At 42.2% G+C, this 16,285-nt stretch overlaps 1 protein-coding gene across 1 annotated transcript in view; it reads left to right on the forward strand.

Annotated features, from left to right (window-relative positions):
• The window catches only part of ACSS3 (acyl-CoA synthetase short chain family member 3), a 118,873-nt gene that overhangs the window by 31,913 nt on the left and 70,675 nt on the right, over positions 1 to 16,285 (forward strand). Inside the window, exons 4-7 of the mRNA XM_005279151.4 lie at positions 5,821 to 5,955; positions 6,250 to 6,390; positions 9,482 to 9,562; positions 9,658 to 9,753. Coding sequence (XP_005279208.2) covers positions 5,821 to 5,955; positions 6,250 to 6,390; positions 9,482 to 9,562; positions 9,658 to 9,753 — 453 coding nt within the window. The remainder of the gene's footprint in view (positions 1 to 5,820; positions 5,956 to 6,249; positions 6,391 to 9,481; positions 9,563 to 9,657; positions 9,754 to 16,285) is intronic.

Below are 16,285 nucleotides of genomic sequence, written 5' to 3' on the forward strand. Positions count from 1 at the left end.
CGGATGCTACTGATTGGCAAAATTATGTGGTGAAAAGAACCAAGTAGGAGTGCAAAACCTTAAGGTCAATTTATATAATAGCACAGATATTATATATTAGCTAATTAATCCTAATGGTCCTTCTCTCAAAAAGAGAACACAGTATATAATTATCCCTATTTTACAGATGAGAAAATAGAGAGGGAGATTAAGTGATTTATCCAAGGCCACACAGCAAGTCTGTGGCAAACCAGGCATAGAACTAGGAGTTGCATGCCCTGGGTTCTGTGCTAGATTATGCTGTCATTTGTTTTAAATTTGAAAGGCGAATCTAATTGAACTATGTTTTATTCTCTTGATGAATTTTGCTTTAGCTAGCTTGCATGTTGAACAAACTGATGTGTAATGAAAGGGTAAGACGAGGTGAGCCACATTCATACTGAAATTACAAGATTTGTCCAGATTTCAGAACTCCGTACAACTTTTTAAAAATTTAGTACAAATTATATTAGACTATTTTAAAGTATGTGCATTTAATTGTGTAGTAGATGATACTGTTCTGAACTCAAAGTTAGTAAGATATTCTTTAGCAATTGCCCCAGTTAGTACTATAATTTGTGCTTATTGAACATTGAGGTACCAAACCTCATGTTGGTTTGATATGGTAGAAAGAGTTGCATCTTTGGAACAGAGCTCAATCTGGGAGAAGTTCTTTTGGAAGAAAGGTCACAATTTAGATCTTGTCTAAAGACCCCAAATGTAAGTAATAACAAGAACTTTCTATTGGATATAGAAAAGTACAGATATAGTACCAGTTTGCCTTAATTTGTCTTGAATTTTAAATAGCTCTGGGAATGCCACATAGACCATGATGATTGTTAGTCTTCTCAGATATTGACTGTGCTATGGACATTAGTTAATTGAGATGAAGTGATATGGAATGGGAGTACAGGCATTTGTTGTAGCCTCATCTCATTTGAAGTGGAGCATATATATACTTCACTACACTGAAATAAGATGGCCAATTTTTTGATGGCCATTAAATGTCTGTTAGATCTTAAACACACTATTTGTTTAGGCATCTTATTTTAATACTTCGAAAAATTTAAAAGGAAAACTGCAAGGACACTTAAAATATGATGTGGTCGGAAGTACAGCTTACAGATGCTGTGCTTTAAGTCACTGAAGCCTCTTGAGGTATGTCTACATTGCAGTTAAACACCCATAGCTGGCCCATGTCAGTTGACTCCGGCTAAGAGTCTGTTTAATTGCGGTATAGACATTCAGATGCAGTTTTTCATTTTCAACCCATTTTAGCATGAAATGGGATCTTCACTGTATCTCAGGGAAGCTTCTTCCAAAAATAGTACTTGAACAAAACCCCGTCCCAAAATCATCATCTTTCCTGTCACAGCTAGGGGCACAGGGGCTGGGTGTCAGGAGAGAGCAGATTCTGGTCAGCAATCAGGGCCTGCAGCAGAGCTAGTCTCTAGGCAACCTCATCAGTACAGCTGGGCTGCAGCAGGCTGCCTGACTGGCCCCATTCCCTGTTTGGCTGGAGAAGCCAGTAGGCCAGCTTTTAGGCCAATAGCAGTTCGCTGTCTGCTCAATGCTCATGGCTGTCAGTGTGACTGCTTCTGTATTATCTTCCTGCCTTGCCTCGATCCTGCCACTACCTTGAACCTCTCTGCCTGCTTTCCTGCTTCCTCCAGCTTCTGACCTCTGGTTTGACCCATGGCTCCAGCTTCTGCCTCTGCCTCTGACCCTAGTCCCAGGGTCTAACATTGGTCCTGATGCCTGACCACTAGGCTTGAGACTTTTTCCAATCACTAGGCTAGCCTGCCCTCCTGCTGGTTGCCTGACACCGATATACAGACCTTACCAGCAGCAGGGGGGGTTGCCACTACTCTCCTTGCATCATGAGTTCCTCAGCTCTGCTCCACCAGACCACAGGGGGATTGGAGTGACCTGTTCCTGGTCCAGGGGCAGGGGCAGGAGCAGGCTATGTCTGGCAAATGAAGTGGAAGGGACTCTGTGGCTTGGGGCTCCTCTCCAGGTGGTGATGCATTCCTGGGCCTACCTACTCACAGGGGCTATTACAGGGAAAGGGAGTGCCCGGGCACTCATGGGGAGGAGCAGGCATGGGGAGGGGGTTTCCAGGCCCAGCTATTCACAGGGGCACTTATGGTTTAAAATAAACAAAAGGAATTACTTCTTCACATAACACACAATCAAACTGTGGAACTTGTTGCCAGGGGATATTGTGAACTATAACGAGGTTAAAAAAAGCATTAGATAAATTTGTGGAGGATAGGTCTGTCAATGGCTATTAGCCAAAATGGTCAAGGATGCAATCCCATGCTCTGGGTGTCCCTAGCCTCTGACTGCCAGAAGCTGGGAGTGGATGACTTGGCATGGATCAGTAGTGATTGCCCCTTCCATTCATTTCCTCTGAAGCATCTGGGATTGGCCCTTGTCAGAAGATAGGATACTGGGTTAGATGGACCTTTGGTCTGACCCAATATGGCTGTTTTTATGTTGGGGGTGGGGATGGGGGAAGGGAGATGCCTTACAGTCCTGGGGGAGCTGGTCAGGAGGGGGCCACTACTCATGAGTGCAGCCTCTTGTTCCCTGCGGCCTATCTGTGCAGCAGTTGGTTGTCTTGGCAGGCTCCCTGCCTATCTCACTCCCTCACTGTGCAGCGTCAGCAGCCACCAACAGGACAATTTAACCTTCCCTGCGCAGGCATGCTGAGGAGGTCTGTGGGGTCTCCGAGGAGGGAGCCGTGTCCAGAGAATTCAAGCCGGGACAAAGTCAGAGTAGAAACCGGAAAAATACAAATACTGGATTTTTCAAAATCCAGGAATTTTCCAGAGGTTTTTGGTGGAAAAAAACAAAAATAAGGGACCCGATTTATTCTGAGCAAGATACTGTTCTTGCACACAGATATATCTATCAATGGCTACTCCTGATTATCATCATGATGATCAGACCATTTGTGTGATTAGGCACTAAGTTGGTGAGCCTGGCACTTAAGAGATATGGTTGCCTCAGAATAATGGCAGCCCAATCTTATGTTTAAAGAACTATTTATTTATTTTTGTAATACATGTTTTTTAAAAAGTCCACTCTTCCATAGATTTTAAAAGCAACTGTATATACCTTTATTACCCACTCTTATAGTATGATTAAGGCTAAGATTTTGTCACAGATACTTTTAGTAAAAGTCCAGACAGGTCATGGGCAATAAAGAAAAATTAATTGGAGCCCTTGGCATGTTCGCGACTTTTACTAAAAACATCTGTGACAAAGTGGGGAGCTACAGAGTTTCCACACTGCCTGCAGCGGCCGGGCAGCTGCAGGGGCCCTGACTCAGAGCTCCAGGGGGTCTCTGCCACCTGTGGTGGCTGGGAGCTTTGGGGTCCCCCCCGCTACCTGCAGCGGCCAGGAGCTGCGGGGTCGGTCCCTGCTGCCCGTGATGGCTTGGAGCTGCAGGGGGCCCCTGCCACCTCAGGCAGTGTGGGTACCCACAACTCCCAGCCACTGCTGGTGGCGGGGGGACCCTGCAGCTCTCAGCCGCTACGAGCTGAAGTCACAGAGGCCTCATGGATTCTGTGACTTCTGCAATCTCCATGAAAAAATCATATCCTTAAATATGATCTATCTGCTTTTATGTAGAATGTTACAGAATACCTGACTGCAACTCCTCTTCAGTCCTATCTCATATGGATTATATGCCCACACCGTGGCAGCTAGTCCGGCTAGTAAAACTATGTAAACATTAGTCTTCCCTCCTGTCCCCCCGCCCTTAAAATTTCCCGTCATTGCACTACCACCAATGCAGCTCCACTAGTGGAAGCAACAGAGAGCGTGTAGTATTGCCAGTCCCAAATTACGAGTCAGATCCACAAAATCATGAGCTTCTTAATGTGAGGGTTCTGTTCATTGGTCTTCTGTTTTCTAATCCTTTAGATCATTCTCTATTCATGTTTTCATGCTGTTCTTCACATCCATGAGGGCTAGAAACTTACTAAAAATAATAAAGCTGACATGCTCATGTGACAACTTTACTCCAGAACAACAAATAATCACAAGTCTTATGGTAAAAGTGCTCAGTGTAGCTCGGATAGTAGTAGCAGTAGTAAAGTCCGTTTATTTATGTCTGAATAGTGGTGACAGCATAGAATTTTCAGAAGCCTTTTTGAGACATTCTAACTTTGCACACTCAGCAGCTGACTTCCCAATGATCTGCTACATACCATCTACCCATCCATCTCCTTGCTGGTCATCCCCTATTATGATGACCCAACACCATTCCTTCCATAATAACTTCCTTGCATTATTTCTATTTCTATGCCTGATGTGACCAAAGTACATAAGTTTGTGCCTGTTGATTTCTGAGAGCAGATTCCACTTCTCTTCAGTAATATTTTTAAAATAAGCACTTGTTCTCTTCCATCCAGGAGATGCACAAGTGTCTTTGCTAGCACCACATTTTAAAGACTTTAGTTTTCTTCTTGTCAGCAGTATTAGTTTCCAAGGAATCCCATCCATAAGTCATTACGAAAAAAATAAGCTTTTTATTTTTCTCATAGCAACTTATGGATGTGAATTCTGGGAAACTAATGCTACTGACAAGAAGAAAATTGAAGCTTTTGAAATATGGTAGAACAGATGCTGGATTTCAATCATTGTTTCATTTAATCTGGCTGAGAGCAGATATGGATGACAAGATGGTTAAAGCACTGGTGCTGTCTGATGCCCTGTCTGTACTAACGCTGCCGTTTGTGTAAGAAATATTACAAACACATACATAATAACACATTGCATAAATATTTAAAAAAAATAAAGTATCAGCATATAAGTAAGCTTGAAGGTTATGAAACTTTCAAATTTTGATTTTTTTAAAGAAAATTGATTTTATTCAATTTTAAAAACCTTGATTATCTGTGAAAGTCCAGAGACAAATTGGACAGTAGGAAGGCAAGATGGGATGCATTGGGGACAAGCAGGAATGTGTGTAGCCTACACTGAAGGTAGTAAATGGGGATTTCAGAGGGAAGAGGGTTTGCATATCCCTCTCACCTCAACATCAGAAAGCAGGACTTATTCTGTTGTTGAGGTTATTCTGGTCAAAAAGAGAGAGATGACAAAATGCTGAACTTACTTTTTTTAAAAAGCTCATTTAAAAAAGATTTTTAATTTTTTTTAACTCAAACTAATTAATGAATTTCCTTTACTAACACATTTGGAGATGGTACACTGTATTATTCAGACATAAGAAAGCTATTCAATTCCCATTCTAAGTTCAAAGCTCAACGCATCCGTAACTATAGAGTTGGGGCCACTGCCTCCATCATGAGATTTCTGGTAATATACACAATAAACTAGCTTGGTCAGATTGTGAGATTGCACAGTACAAACTAAGAGCACTCTTGTTGTGCTTATAGTTTTTCAGAGGAGAGAAGATTGGTTCTGTTCTAAATAAGATGAGTCTGACTATTAGTTGACTTTTACTTCTTGGAATAGGACTAATATAAATTTGATTTAGTTAATTTTTGGAGGCAGGGTCTTGGAAGTTATGTCAAAACATTTTGTATATTGTTGTAAAGTCAAAGGTGCCCTGACTTTAATTTGTGCAGTTTAATGTTCTCACTCCCAGTGTAAATGAAGAGTACATCATCTAAACAATCATTTAAAAAAATATACAAACTTGTATGTGTGAAGAGTACAATGTTCTCTTAGAAATGAAGTAAATGTGTGTATTGTGTGTAAGAGCTTTATTTACTGAATAATTTTATGGCAAACATTTTTTATATTCTATGATCCTCTTTACTTTAGCCCAAACTTGTTGTAACTGCAACTTTTGGGATAGAACCAGGAAGGAGAGTGGAATACATGCCGCTTCTAGAAAGAGCACTGGAGATGATACAGCACCAACCTGAGAAAGTTCTCATATACAGTCGACCTCACTTGGTAAACTTATGGTTGTTCTTGCTTATTAACTTTTTACGTGTCGTCTTGGTGTCCTTTTTTTTCTTTTTTTAATCAAATATGCTTTGCTGTGCATTTTAATTGAGATCTTTCGTGTCATGAGATTTAAATAACTTTTAATTAGCTAGTAGAGCTTCTGTGTCTGAGAGATTAGGTATACTAGCTTTGTTCAAGGTATCCATATGGGAGACTGGATGCTGAATATCTTTTGAGCCACTGTCTTTTATTCCATCTGATTAAATTTCATTGAATATTTCCGTGTTTCTTGGTGTATAGGGAACTGTTCCTCTAGTCTCAGGTCGTGACCTTGATTGGGATGAAGAAATAGCAAAAGCCAAGCCTCATGATTGTGTTGCTGTTCGTTCAGATCATCCACTTTACATTCTTTATACATCAGGAACGACTGGCTTGCCCAAGGTAGGGTACTATCTTTAGTATAAATATCTGTGACCAGACTATTTTCTGTTCCATATCAGAGAGCATTTAATTGAAAGGCTGAAAATGTTTGCCAAAGCTCACCTCAGTGAATGATAAGCATTGTTAGAACTGCTTTGATCTCATTTACTCGCATTTCATTACTTTAACTTGTTAAGATTTAAAGTTCATTGTCTTCCAATAAATCATATTAGTGGATCTGAATGTGAATGACATAAAATAAAATGCATTCTAATCTAAATGTTTGTTTAATATAAATTCTTTAGGAGAAGGGACATATTTCTTATCTATGTATGCACCCTCTATATTAGCAGTGTGATATGTTTATATAATAATTTAGTGATAGGTTGGTCAACAGTGTTTACTTTGTGATCACTTGTTTATTTTATACTGAATAAAGGAGGATCAGATAATAGTCCATGAATTTTAACTGGAATCAGGTGTAATGTTGACTAGTTCCATCTTCATATGCTCTTTTTTTTTTTTTTTAAATGGAGGAAGTTGAGATTGAATAAGGTTAGACAACTAAGGCAACATATGCTTTGAAGATTTTAGCTTTTCAAATTCAGTCAGTTATCTATCTTTAGAAGAATTCTGATATGCTGAGCAGAACACAGAATGCCCCAAACTTTTTTCTTAGCTACTTTATTGCTATATTAACATTTTTTCCTGTGTTCATTTGTATATTTTTTCCAATTTCCCCCAACCCAACCCCCAGGAACTTTAGCCAAAAACTTAAGATATCCAAGAATTAATGAAAATTTTACATTTTGTCTGCTGTCCCTCATTATTTTAAGATTAAATGTCAAACCTGTTTCACCTTTGCCTGTTGGCTGACTCGTGCTAAGATCAGTCTGAAACTGTACATTACTAAAGCAGTAGCCCATAGGGTTTGTGTTAGAACTTTCTTACCGCAAAGGAAAGGAGTATTTCTTCAGTAAAATGTCTGAAGCAATACTCCATTTAATCACATATGATGCAGATTTAAGTGTCTTCTCAAACACAGTAAAAAGGTCTCCCCTCATGGGAGAGCCGGGGGAGGGTGGAGGAAGCATCTAAAAGACTGTCTAAGTGGAAAGCCCATTATATCTTTGTGGAAAACAGACACTTAATATCTGTCAGTCTGTGAGTTAATTAACTCTTTCTGGCCTTATGTCACCTTTCAATGAGACATTTCTCCTCCCTTGGTGTTCACACCTTAACTGCTAGAAGAGGGCCTCATCCTCCCTGATTGAACTAACCTCGCTATCTCTACACTGATTCTTGCCTGCATATTTATACCTGCCTCTGGAAATTTCCACTACATTCATCTGACGAAGTGGGTATTCACCCACGAAAGCTTATGCTCCAACACATCTGTTAGTCTGTAAGGTGCCACAGGACTCTTTTTCGCTTTTTACAGATCCAGACTAATACGGCTACCCCTCTGATACTTAATATCATGACACTTAACTCTAAACTGTTTTTGATTTACCAATTCTAGGGAGTGGGATATGGGTGGGAGTAGGGTAAGGGCATGTCAGTGAGAAATCTGGGTCCAGAGGTGCCAGCTATGTGCTTTTTCCATCCCTTTCACTTACCCCATTCTGGTACTGCAAAAACTTTTCTATATCGTAACAAGTTGGAAAGAGAGCTGTGTAGTGCTGGTGGCTGGGTGTGGTCAGTGGAATACATAATGGATGGCCTGATAGGTGGAGGAAAATATTGAGTGAGCAGAACCTGAGATAAATAGCTAAAAATACAATTGCACAACAAGAAGAAAACCAAATAAGATGGAGAAATGGGGGCAGAGAACAGAAAAGAAAATCTTAAAATAGAGGCAATGACTGGCATGAAAGGACATAGGTGGGGCGGGGGGGGGAGGGGGAAAGGATTTCCAGGTGCCTATTCATTTTGAGGTGAAATCCAACTAAAAAGGCTAGGAACGCTACCTACTCTCAGTGACTAGGAGCTTTTCACAAACAGATAGCAATCCAGTTAATCAAAGCACAGAGGAGTCAAATGCATGATGCTTCTTTTGGAGAATTACAATAAAGTACTTAGGTGAAATGGCAACGTTATTTGTGGGGTATTACAGCTAAGCTTATATAAGTAGGTGCCCATAGGTCCTGTGATCCCCACTCTTCCAAAATTTCTAGCAACTGCTGTGCTAACTGCATCCCAGAAGCAACTTTTAGATGTCAATAGAGTTGGCCAAAACTCACAATTTCCAGTTAGGGGAAAATTTCCACTTTTTGAAATTTGATTTAGTTTTGATTCAGACCAGAATAAAACCTTTTTTTCAAAATTTCCTGCAACCCACACATTCTATTCTATCTCCCCAGGACTCTGCCACTAGTGTATGAAATTGATCGTGATTCTTGTCAGTTTTTCTTCTGCCCTATGCTGTACAGCACTGGTGAAATAGCAGCCAGATAGCCAATCTGTCAGACTAGTATATTTTTGTGAAACATTCTGGGCTCAATGAATCAGCATTTTCCAGTGAAAGCCTGTGTGGTTGGAAATTTCTCAATCAGCTCTAGTTCTCAACGTAACTGACTGTGCAAGATGCTGTTGACAGCAAAATATATATATATAATATTCCATAGCAAAATATATATATATAATATTCCATAGCATGGTGCTTATGTTCTGTTACTGAAGAGAAGGAGAGGATTAATTTCTGTACATACTTGCATTACATTTTCTTTTATTTTAAATTTTTATAACTTTTGTTTGTAAATGTGTGGAAAACTGATTTTAAAGAGAGGATTTTAGCTGGGTGATGGTTGTGTTCTGTAAATAATTGAGATCAGATCTAATTTTTTGTTCTGTCTTTTGAACTGATCCTCCAGGTAATAATGCAAAAGTTAATTTTAATCTGTACTTGGCCTTTCTTCAATGGGACTACTTGTATGAGCAAATATTTGTAGGATTGGGCTGTTATATTATTCTGATGTGGCAAGGATGTCAAAGTTGAAGTTAGACAACTTTAAATATTCTAGCTAATTTATAGTAATGAGATTTTTTTAATAGAGATTTAATGTGTGTTTGCCTTTTAAGTGATCTTAATTTTAAATTACTTCTCACTTAGGGTGTTGTTAGACCAACAGGTGGCTATGCGGTTATGTTGAACTGGACAATGTCAGCTATATATGGACTCAGACCTGGAGAGGTAAGTACTGTTTAAATTGTAGTTGCGTGTATTAAAACTTTTTGGAACTCCTTTAAAAAACAAAAAAACTGAATTCAATTTTTATTTTATTTTAGGTATGGTGGGCAGCTTCTGACTTAGGCTGGGTAGTTGGCCATTCCTACGTTTGTTATGCACCTCTCCTGCATGGGAATACAACTGTTTTGTATGAGGTAAATGTTTGAAAGAGACACAATATCTTTTATTGGACTAACTTGTGTTGATGGGATGTACATGTGTTGGAGCAACATAGGGCTCTACTTCAAGTCACTGTTATCACTGTTTGACATTTTACCATCTTAGTGCTATGTTTAGATGTGTTGCTTTTTAAAATTTCTGAGACTACTTCAAAATAAAATTAACTGAACCTAGCATGAACCTTAATCCTGCAAAGACTTATGCACCTTAATCGTATACATCAGTGGTTCTCAAACTTTAGCAACCCAAGGACCCCCATTTAAAATTTTTCAGGGACCCCGCAATTTCCTCCCTGCTCAGCCCTTGCCCTGCCCCCTTCACCTAGGCTATGCCCCCATTCACTCCACACCCCCCCGTTGCTCGCTGTCCCCCACCTTCACTCTCTTTCACCAGGTTGGGGTTCAGGCTCTGGGAAGGAGTTTGGTGCGGGGAGCTGGCTTTGGGCTGGGAGTTTGGTGCGGGCTCTGGGCTGGGAGTTTGGGTACGCAGTGAGGGCTCTGGGCTGGGGAAGGGGTTGGGATGGAGGAGGGGGTGAGGCAAGTGGCACTTACCTTGGGCGGCTCCCGAAAGCGATTGGCACATCCCTCTGGCAGCTGCTCCTAGGCGGGGGGCCAGGAGGTCTCCATGTGCTGCCTCTGCCTGCAGGCACTGCCCCCGCGACTCCAATTGGCCGCAGTTTCCGGCCAATGGGAGTTGCAGAGCCAGTGCTCGGGCTGGGGGCAGCACACGGAGACCCCCTTCTCTGTTCCCCCGGGCCGCAGGGACGTGTTGGCCGCTTCTGGGAGTGGCGTGGACCCAGGTTCTCTGCTCCTCCTCCACCCTCCGAGCACCTCCTTCACGCTGGGGAACAGCTGTTTCCTGGCATGAAGGAGGCGCTGGGAGGGACGGGGAGGAGTTGATCAGCGGGGCTAGCAGACCCCCAGGGTTACCCTCGGGGACCCCCAGGGGTCCGTGGACCTCATCATTTGTAAATTTAACACCATTAATCTGGGCTTGAATAGGGACTGAGAGTGGCTGGCTCATTACAGAAGCAGCTTTTCCTCTCCTGGAATTGACACCTCCTCATCTATTATTGGGAGTGGACTACATCCACCCTGATTGAATTGGCCCTGTCAACACTGGTTCTCCACTTGCGAAGTAACTCCCTGCTCTTCATGTGTCAGTATATAATGTTTGCATCTGTAACTTTCACTCTGTGCATCTGAAGAAGTGAGGTTTTTACCCACGAAAGCTTATGCCCAAATAAATCTGTTAGTCTTTAAGGTGCCACCAGACTCCTTGTTGTTTTTTGCTGGTATACATAATTCCATTAAAGGCAACAGGACTATATAGTTAAATACATATATGTGTTTGCATTAAGTTAGATGCTTATGGGTCTTTGCATGATTGTGGGCAATCATGTGCTATCATGAAATAAACGTACGTTTGGGATGAAATTTGGGATGTTGTTATCCTGGGCCAGCAAAGAATGACTGCTTTGGGGGGAACGCTTTCTTAACCGTGGAGATAATGGAGGATTGGCTCTAAATGTTTAGCGCTGTGGTTCCCAAACTTTTTAGTGCTATGGCTCCCATACAGATGTTTTAAAACTTGGTGGCTCCCTACAACCAAGTACAGTGGGTTTTTTTTCCTTTTTTTTTTTTTTTTTTAATTGACTTAGGATACTAGATTCAAGAGTTCAGGACACTATAGTTCAGATGGTTTTGCAACTTTATTTGTCCTGCATGTCCCACTCTTCTTTTGGATCATGGTCCTGCCCCATCAGTGCACAGCCCAGCACATGTAGCCCAGTTAAGATCTTCAACCAGTATGAATTAATCAAGGATCTTGAAAATTTCCACACTAGTTGTTCAGCTTAGGATTTCTTTGCAAAATAAGTCTTCAACTATTATACCTGCTTTGACAAATTTCATATGTAACAGAAGCTGAGCCATGTTGGCTATGTCTGTGAATTCATCAAGCTGCAGTGCACCCTATTGCCTCTTCTTAACTTGTTTTGTCAACTGCTTCTGGATGTTTTCTGCAAGATAATCATTGTGTTGGTAGATGGTATTATTTGACATAAAAATGGTTATCAGTACCATGGCTACTTGTTCCCCAGTCATAATTCTACATGTCTATTGCTGCTGGAAGTTGAATTGTCTGGTAAATGGTGTGTGCAGATTTACCTTCTGCAATTCACCTGGCCACAACACAAGATCATTTAAAGCATTTTTGTGGAACAGTTGCTTCTTTACACATGACTTCTCTCATCCCTGTCACTCCCCCAAGCTTTAATTCTTCTTGTTTCCAAAAGAAAAATAGCTGCTCTTGTTTTTTGAATTCTGGGTGTTCAGTTTCTAAATGTCTCTGTAGTTTCCTTGGCCTCATGCTTGCATTTACTAACCCCTGAAAACGAGTGGTATGTTTTGGGTATGGACTTTCCTCAGTAATACTGAAACACGAAAATTCAAATATAATGTAACTATCATCACATTATCTACTTTTCTTCATGTTATGTTTAACTCTGTTAAAACCATCATCTTCTTCAGCCAAACATTAGCTACATGTAGGCTTAGTATGTGGTAAAAGTTGTTCCCTTTTAAAGATCAGACACTGATACCCACACTTTCCAGGGCACCCACTTTTACCCAGTTCCTAGGGCTCAAGGCATAATCTGGTTGATTTAGGCACCCCCACCCTTTCCCAGTTCCTAGGGTTCTGGGGGAAAGGCACCTACCCATATCCAATCCCTAGGGCTCAGGGTGTACTCTTCTGCGGGTTTGCAGGATCTTTTTACCAGTGAAAGAGCCTTACACAGTAATATCCTTAACCTCTATTTATTAACAATTACCAAAACAGAATGCACACGCTAAGCATACAATGCTCACCACTCCCAATAAGGCAGATGAACTTTTCCTGCTGGCCAGTCAGGATCAGGTCATCCTAGGACTCCAGTTTCTGCATGGCTTGATTGGCAGAGTGTTGCGGTCTGGCAGCTCTGATCTTGGGGCTGTGTCCTGGAGTTGGTTCCAAAGAGCTTTCTTTTGGACCCTAGTTTTATATAGTGAAACGAATCCTGCTTAGCTGTACCTTAACCAAAGTACTATAAAAAGGTAATTTTCAACAATCCTAACCCATTATGAAACAATTATTTAATTAATCATACCCCACCACCATAGTTGATTTACACTGAGCAAAATTAATTATGCAACAGATGGAAACAATCAAAGAACCAGACAGAGACCATAAAGATAAACAATAGAAAAGTAGGGACCATAAAGGCAAAACAATGGAAGTATGGGTTTTACAATCAGAACTATTGAGAAGTGATTCCTTGCCAAACAGAGTGCTATCAAGCAAAGTTTTCTTTAAACATCTTAAGAGATTCCTTGCTTATCTGGTGATGGTGGGCGCTATTAGCAAGGGTGCCTTCTTACCAGCCTGATATTACATTGTTTTGATAGAATTTAGGAGGAATGTGAGGATGTGACTTTCAGCTTCTTGGCTCATGGCTGCTGCTCTCATAATATGGCTGCAGGGAAAGGCTCAAGGCTTTTGCCGTATTCAGTTTTCCTTTTGCCTTATACTGCCAAAGCAGTTATTTGCTCTCTAATGTCCAGCAGGTGGTGAAAGCCTTTCTGTATCACCTGGGAATATTGGCTTTGGCAACTGTTATTAGGCTAATGAGGTGATAATTGGCAGGGGTCGGAGGGATCCACTTCACAAATGTCTCTGTCTGCCGTATTTTGGACATACTGCTTTCTCAAAGTTTCACTGAGGCTTCAAAATAGCAGGATCTGGAGGCTGACCTGAATCACAAGGGGTCTGTGTTGGCTGTTGGGAAAGTTGTCACTAGCCTTGTTGATGGCAAAAGGTGGCTGTTGTTTTCTTGCAACACAAAACAAAGGTCAGGCATATAGCATTTTGTCAGTGTGCTGACCTAAAAGTGCCATGCTCCTTAGCATTGTAGAGCAGGCAAAGGTCTTCTGCCACTGCCGGTGATGACAATTTTTCTCCTGTGCAATCATTGGTGTCATAGCCCCACAAATTGTGGTGGCTGTTGAAGTCGCCTACGTGATGGTGGGATGGCTTGAAGGTGGAAGCACTGTGAGAGGACTAGTTTGTTAATGGAGGTTTATAGACATTCACTACCGTCAAGTCGCTGACCTGGATGGCGATGGAATTAGAGGTTGTGTTAGGGAGTACCTGTATAGGGTTCTTCACATCACCTTTGGCATAGGTTGCCAGGCCTTGTTTGGATGGAAGACTGCTAAGACGGGTCTATCTGTTGATCTTGGAGTGATGGGTTTTTCACTGAACTTACATTTCCTCCAGTCAGTTTTGTCAGTTCATAGGATCTTTGTGAGGTAGTTGCATTTTGTGCTGGATAAACCCTTGATATTTAACTGCATTATATGCAGTGAAGGGCCGGTGTCTGGTTTGACTTGGAAGGGGCTATTTTTGCCATTGCTTTGCTGACCTGTAGGCCTCTTTGGGACATTTGATCACCAATTTAATGACATTCATTGTGCTTATGCACATAGGAGGAGAGACCACGAGCAGGTTGTCATTTCATCCCTCAACAAATTATGAAGGTGTTTCTACCTTAGGACATCAGCCAGCACACGTTGCAGCACAAAGTGTGGTGTGGTTAGCACAAACTGATGCCACAGTTGGGATTGTGGTGATTATCTTGCAAGTGAGGCAAGTGGAGGTCTGCGATCCAGACCATTATTTAAAAAAATAAACTATTGTTAATTGTAGAGAGGTTTCTTTTTGTTAGCATTTGAAGGGAAGAAAATGAGTGACTTGGAAGGAGGGGTCACTCCTGGTGGAAGGGTCAGATATGCTTTAGTAGGAGCACTGTTAGCAGATTGAGGGAAGTGATTATTCCTCTTTATTCGGCACTGGTGACGCCACATCTGGAGTATTGCCTCCAGTTTTGGGCCCCCCACTACAGAAAGGATGTGGACAAATTGGAGAGAGTCCAGCGAGGGTAATGAAAATGATTTGGGGGCTGGGGCACATGACTTATGAGGAGAGGCTGAGGGAACTGGTCCTATTTAGTCTGCAGAAGAGAAGAGTAAGGGGGGATTTGATAACAGCCTTCAAGTATCTGAAGGGGGGTTCCAAAGAGGATGGAGCTAGGCTGTTCTCAGTGGTGGCAGATGACAGTACAAGGAGAAATGGTCTCATGTTGCAGTTGGGGAGGTCTAAGTTGGATATTAGGAAAAATTATTTCACTAGGAGGGTGGTGAAGCATTGGAATGGGTTATGTAGGGAGGTGGTGGGATCTCCATCAGAGGTTTTCAAGGCCTGGCTTGACAAAGCCCTGGCTGGGATGATTTAGTTGGTGTTGGTTCTGCTTTGAGCAGCGAGTCGGATTAGATGACCTCCTGAGGTCTCTTCCAGCCGTAATCTTCTATGATTCTATGCCACCTCCAAGAAGGGCAGCATGGCCTGGATTTAACCCAGTCCCATATAGTAGAGAACAACAAAAGCGGAGTGATCGGCATGCACAGTTCGAAATGGCAGCCAGTCTGAATGAGTGAGCTGATTCCACTAAGCTGAAGTTCCTGAGACTGTTGCTCATAGGGAAAGACAGGGAGGATGAGGATTTAGCAGTAAGGCTTGATAGGACTATAAGGGCTGGTCTACACTGCGGGGGGGGGGGGGGGGGAGGGATCGAACTAAGATACGCAACTTCAGCTACGCGAATAGCATAGCTGAAGTTGAAGTATCTTAAATCGAATTACCTGGGGTCCACACGGCGCAGGATCGATGGCCGCAGCTCCCCTGTCGACTGCGCTACCGCCGTTCGCTCTGATGGAGTTCCAGAGTCGACGGTGAGCACGTTCGGGGATCGATATATTGTGTCTTAACGAGACGTGATATATCGATCCCGGATAAATCGATTGCTACCCGCCGATACGGCGGGTAGTGAAGACGTACCCTAAGTGTCTTAACAGATGCCCTTACACATTCTTTGGAGCCTGCAGCATGCACTGACTGAGATTGGGCAGCTTTTCTCAACTATAGGAAGAAGCCAGAGGAGATTGGTTGTGAACGCTTCCCCATAAGCAGGCTCTGAGATGCAAGATGCTTTAGCCTGAGAACAGTTAGTCAGTTATGCTTTTAGTGGGGAGATGCAACTACAGCTCCGGATGGGGAAGACCCAAAGATTAGATGAAACTATCAAACTAGCTATAGAGATGGAACTGGGGAGGAGATTGGAAGTTTTAGTTTTCAAGGTACTGGTGCTAGGATGTATGTCTTCTCTGGAAGAAGAGAAGGGAGGTCGAGACACCATCGTATGAGTCATGGGTCATGTAGACAGTGTCGGGAGTGTTAGAATTATGGGGTGAACTGGATCAGTTTAAGGAGGCTGTGAAGATTCAGGCCCAGTGCAAGTTCCCATGGAAATATCAGCCCAGATCATGATGGATGTGGGATCAAAGTGAGGAAGCGGATGGATGCTGGCATTGTGATAACCCTGACCATTTTTGGAGGGAATGCCCAAGGAGG

This window comes from Chrysemys picta, chromosome 1 (assembly GCF_011386835.1).
Source record: "Chrysemys picta bellii isolate R12L10 chromosome 1, ASM1138683v2, whole genome shotgun sequence".
Taxonomy (NCBI): domain Eukaryota; kingdom Metazoa; phylum Chordata; order Testudines; family Emydidae; genus Chrysemys; species Chrysemys picta.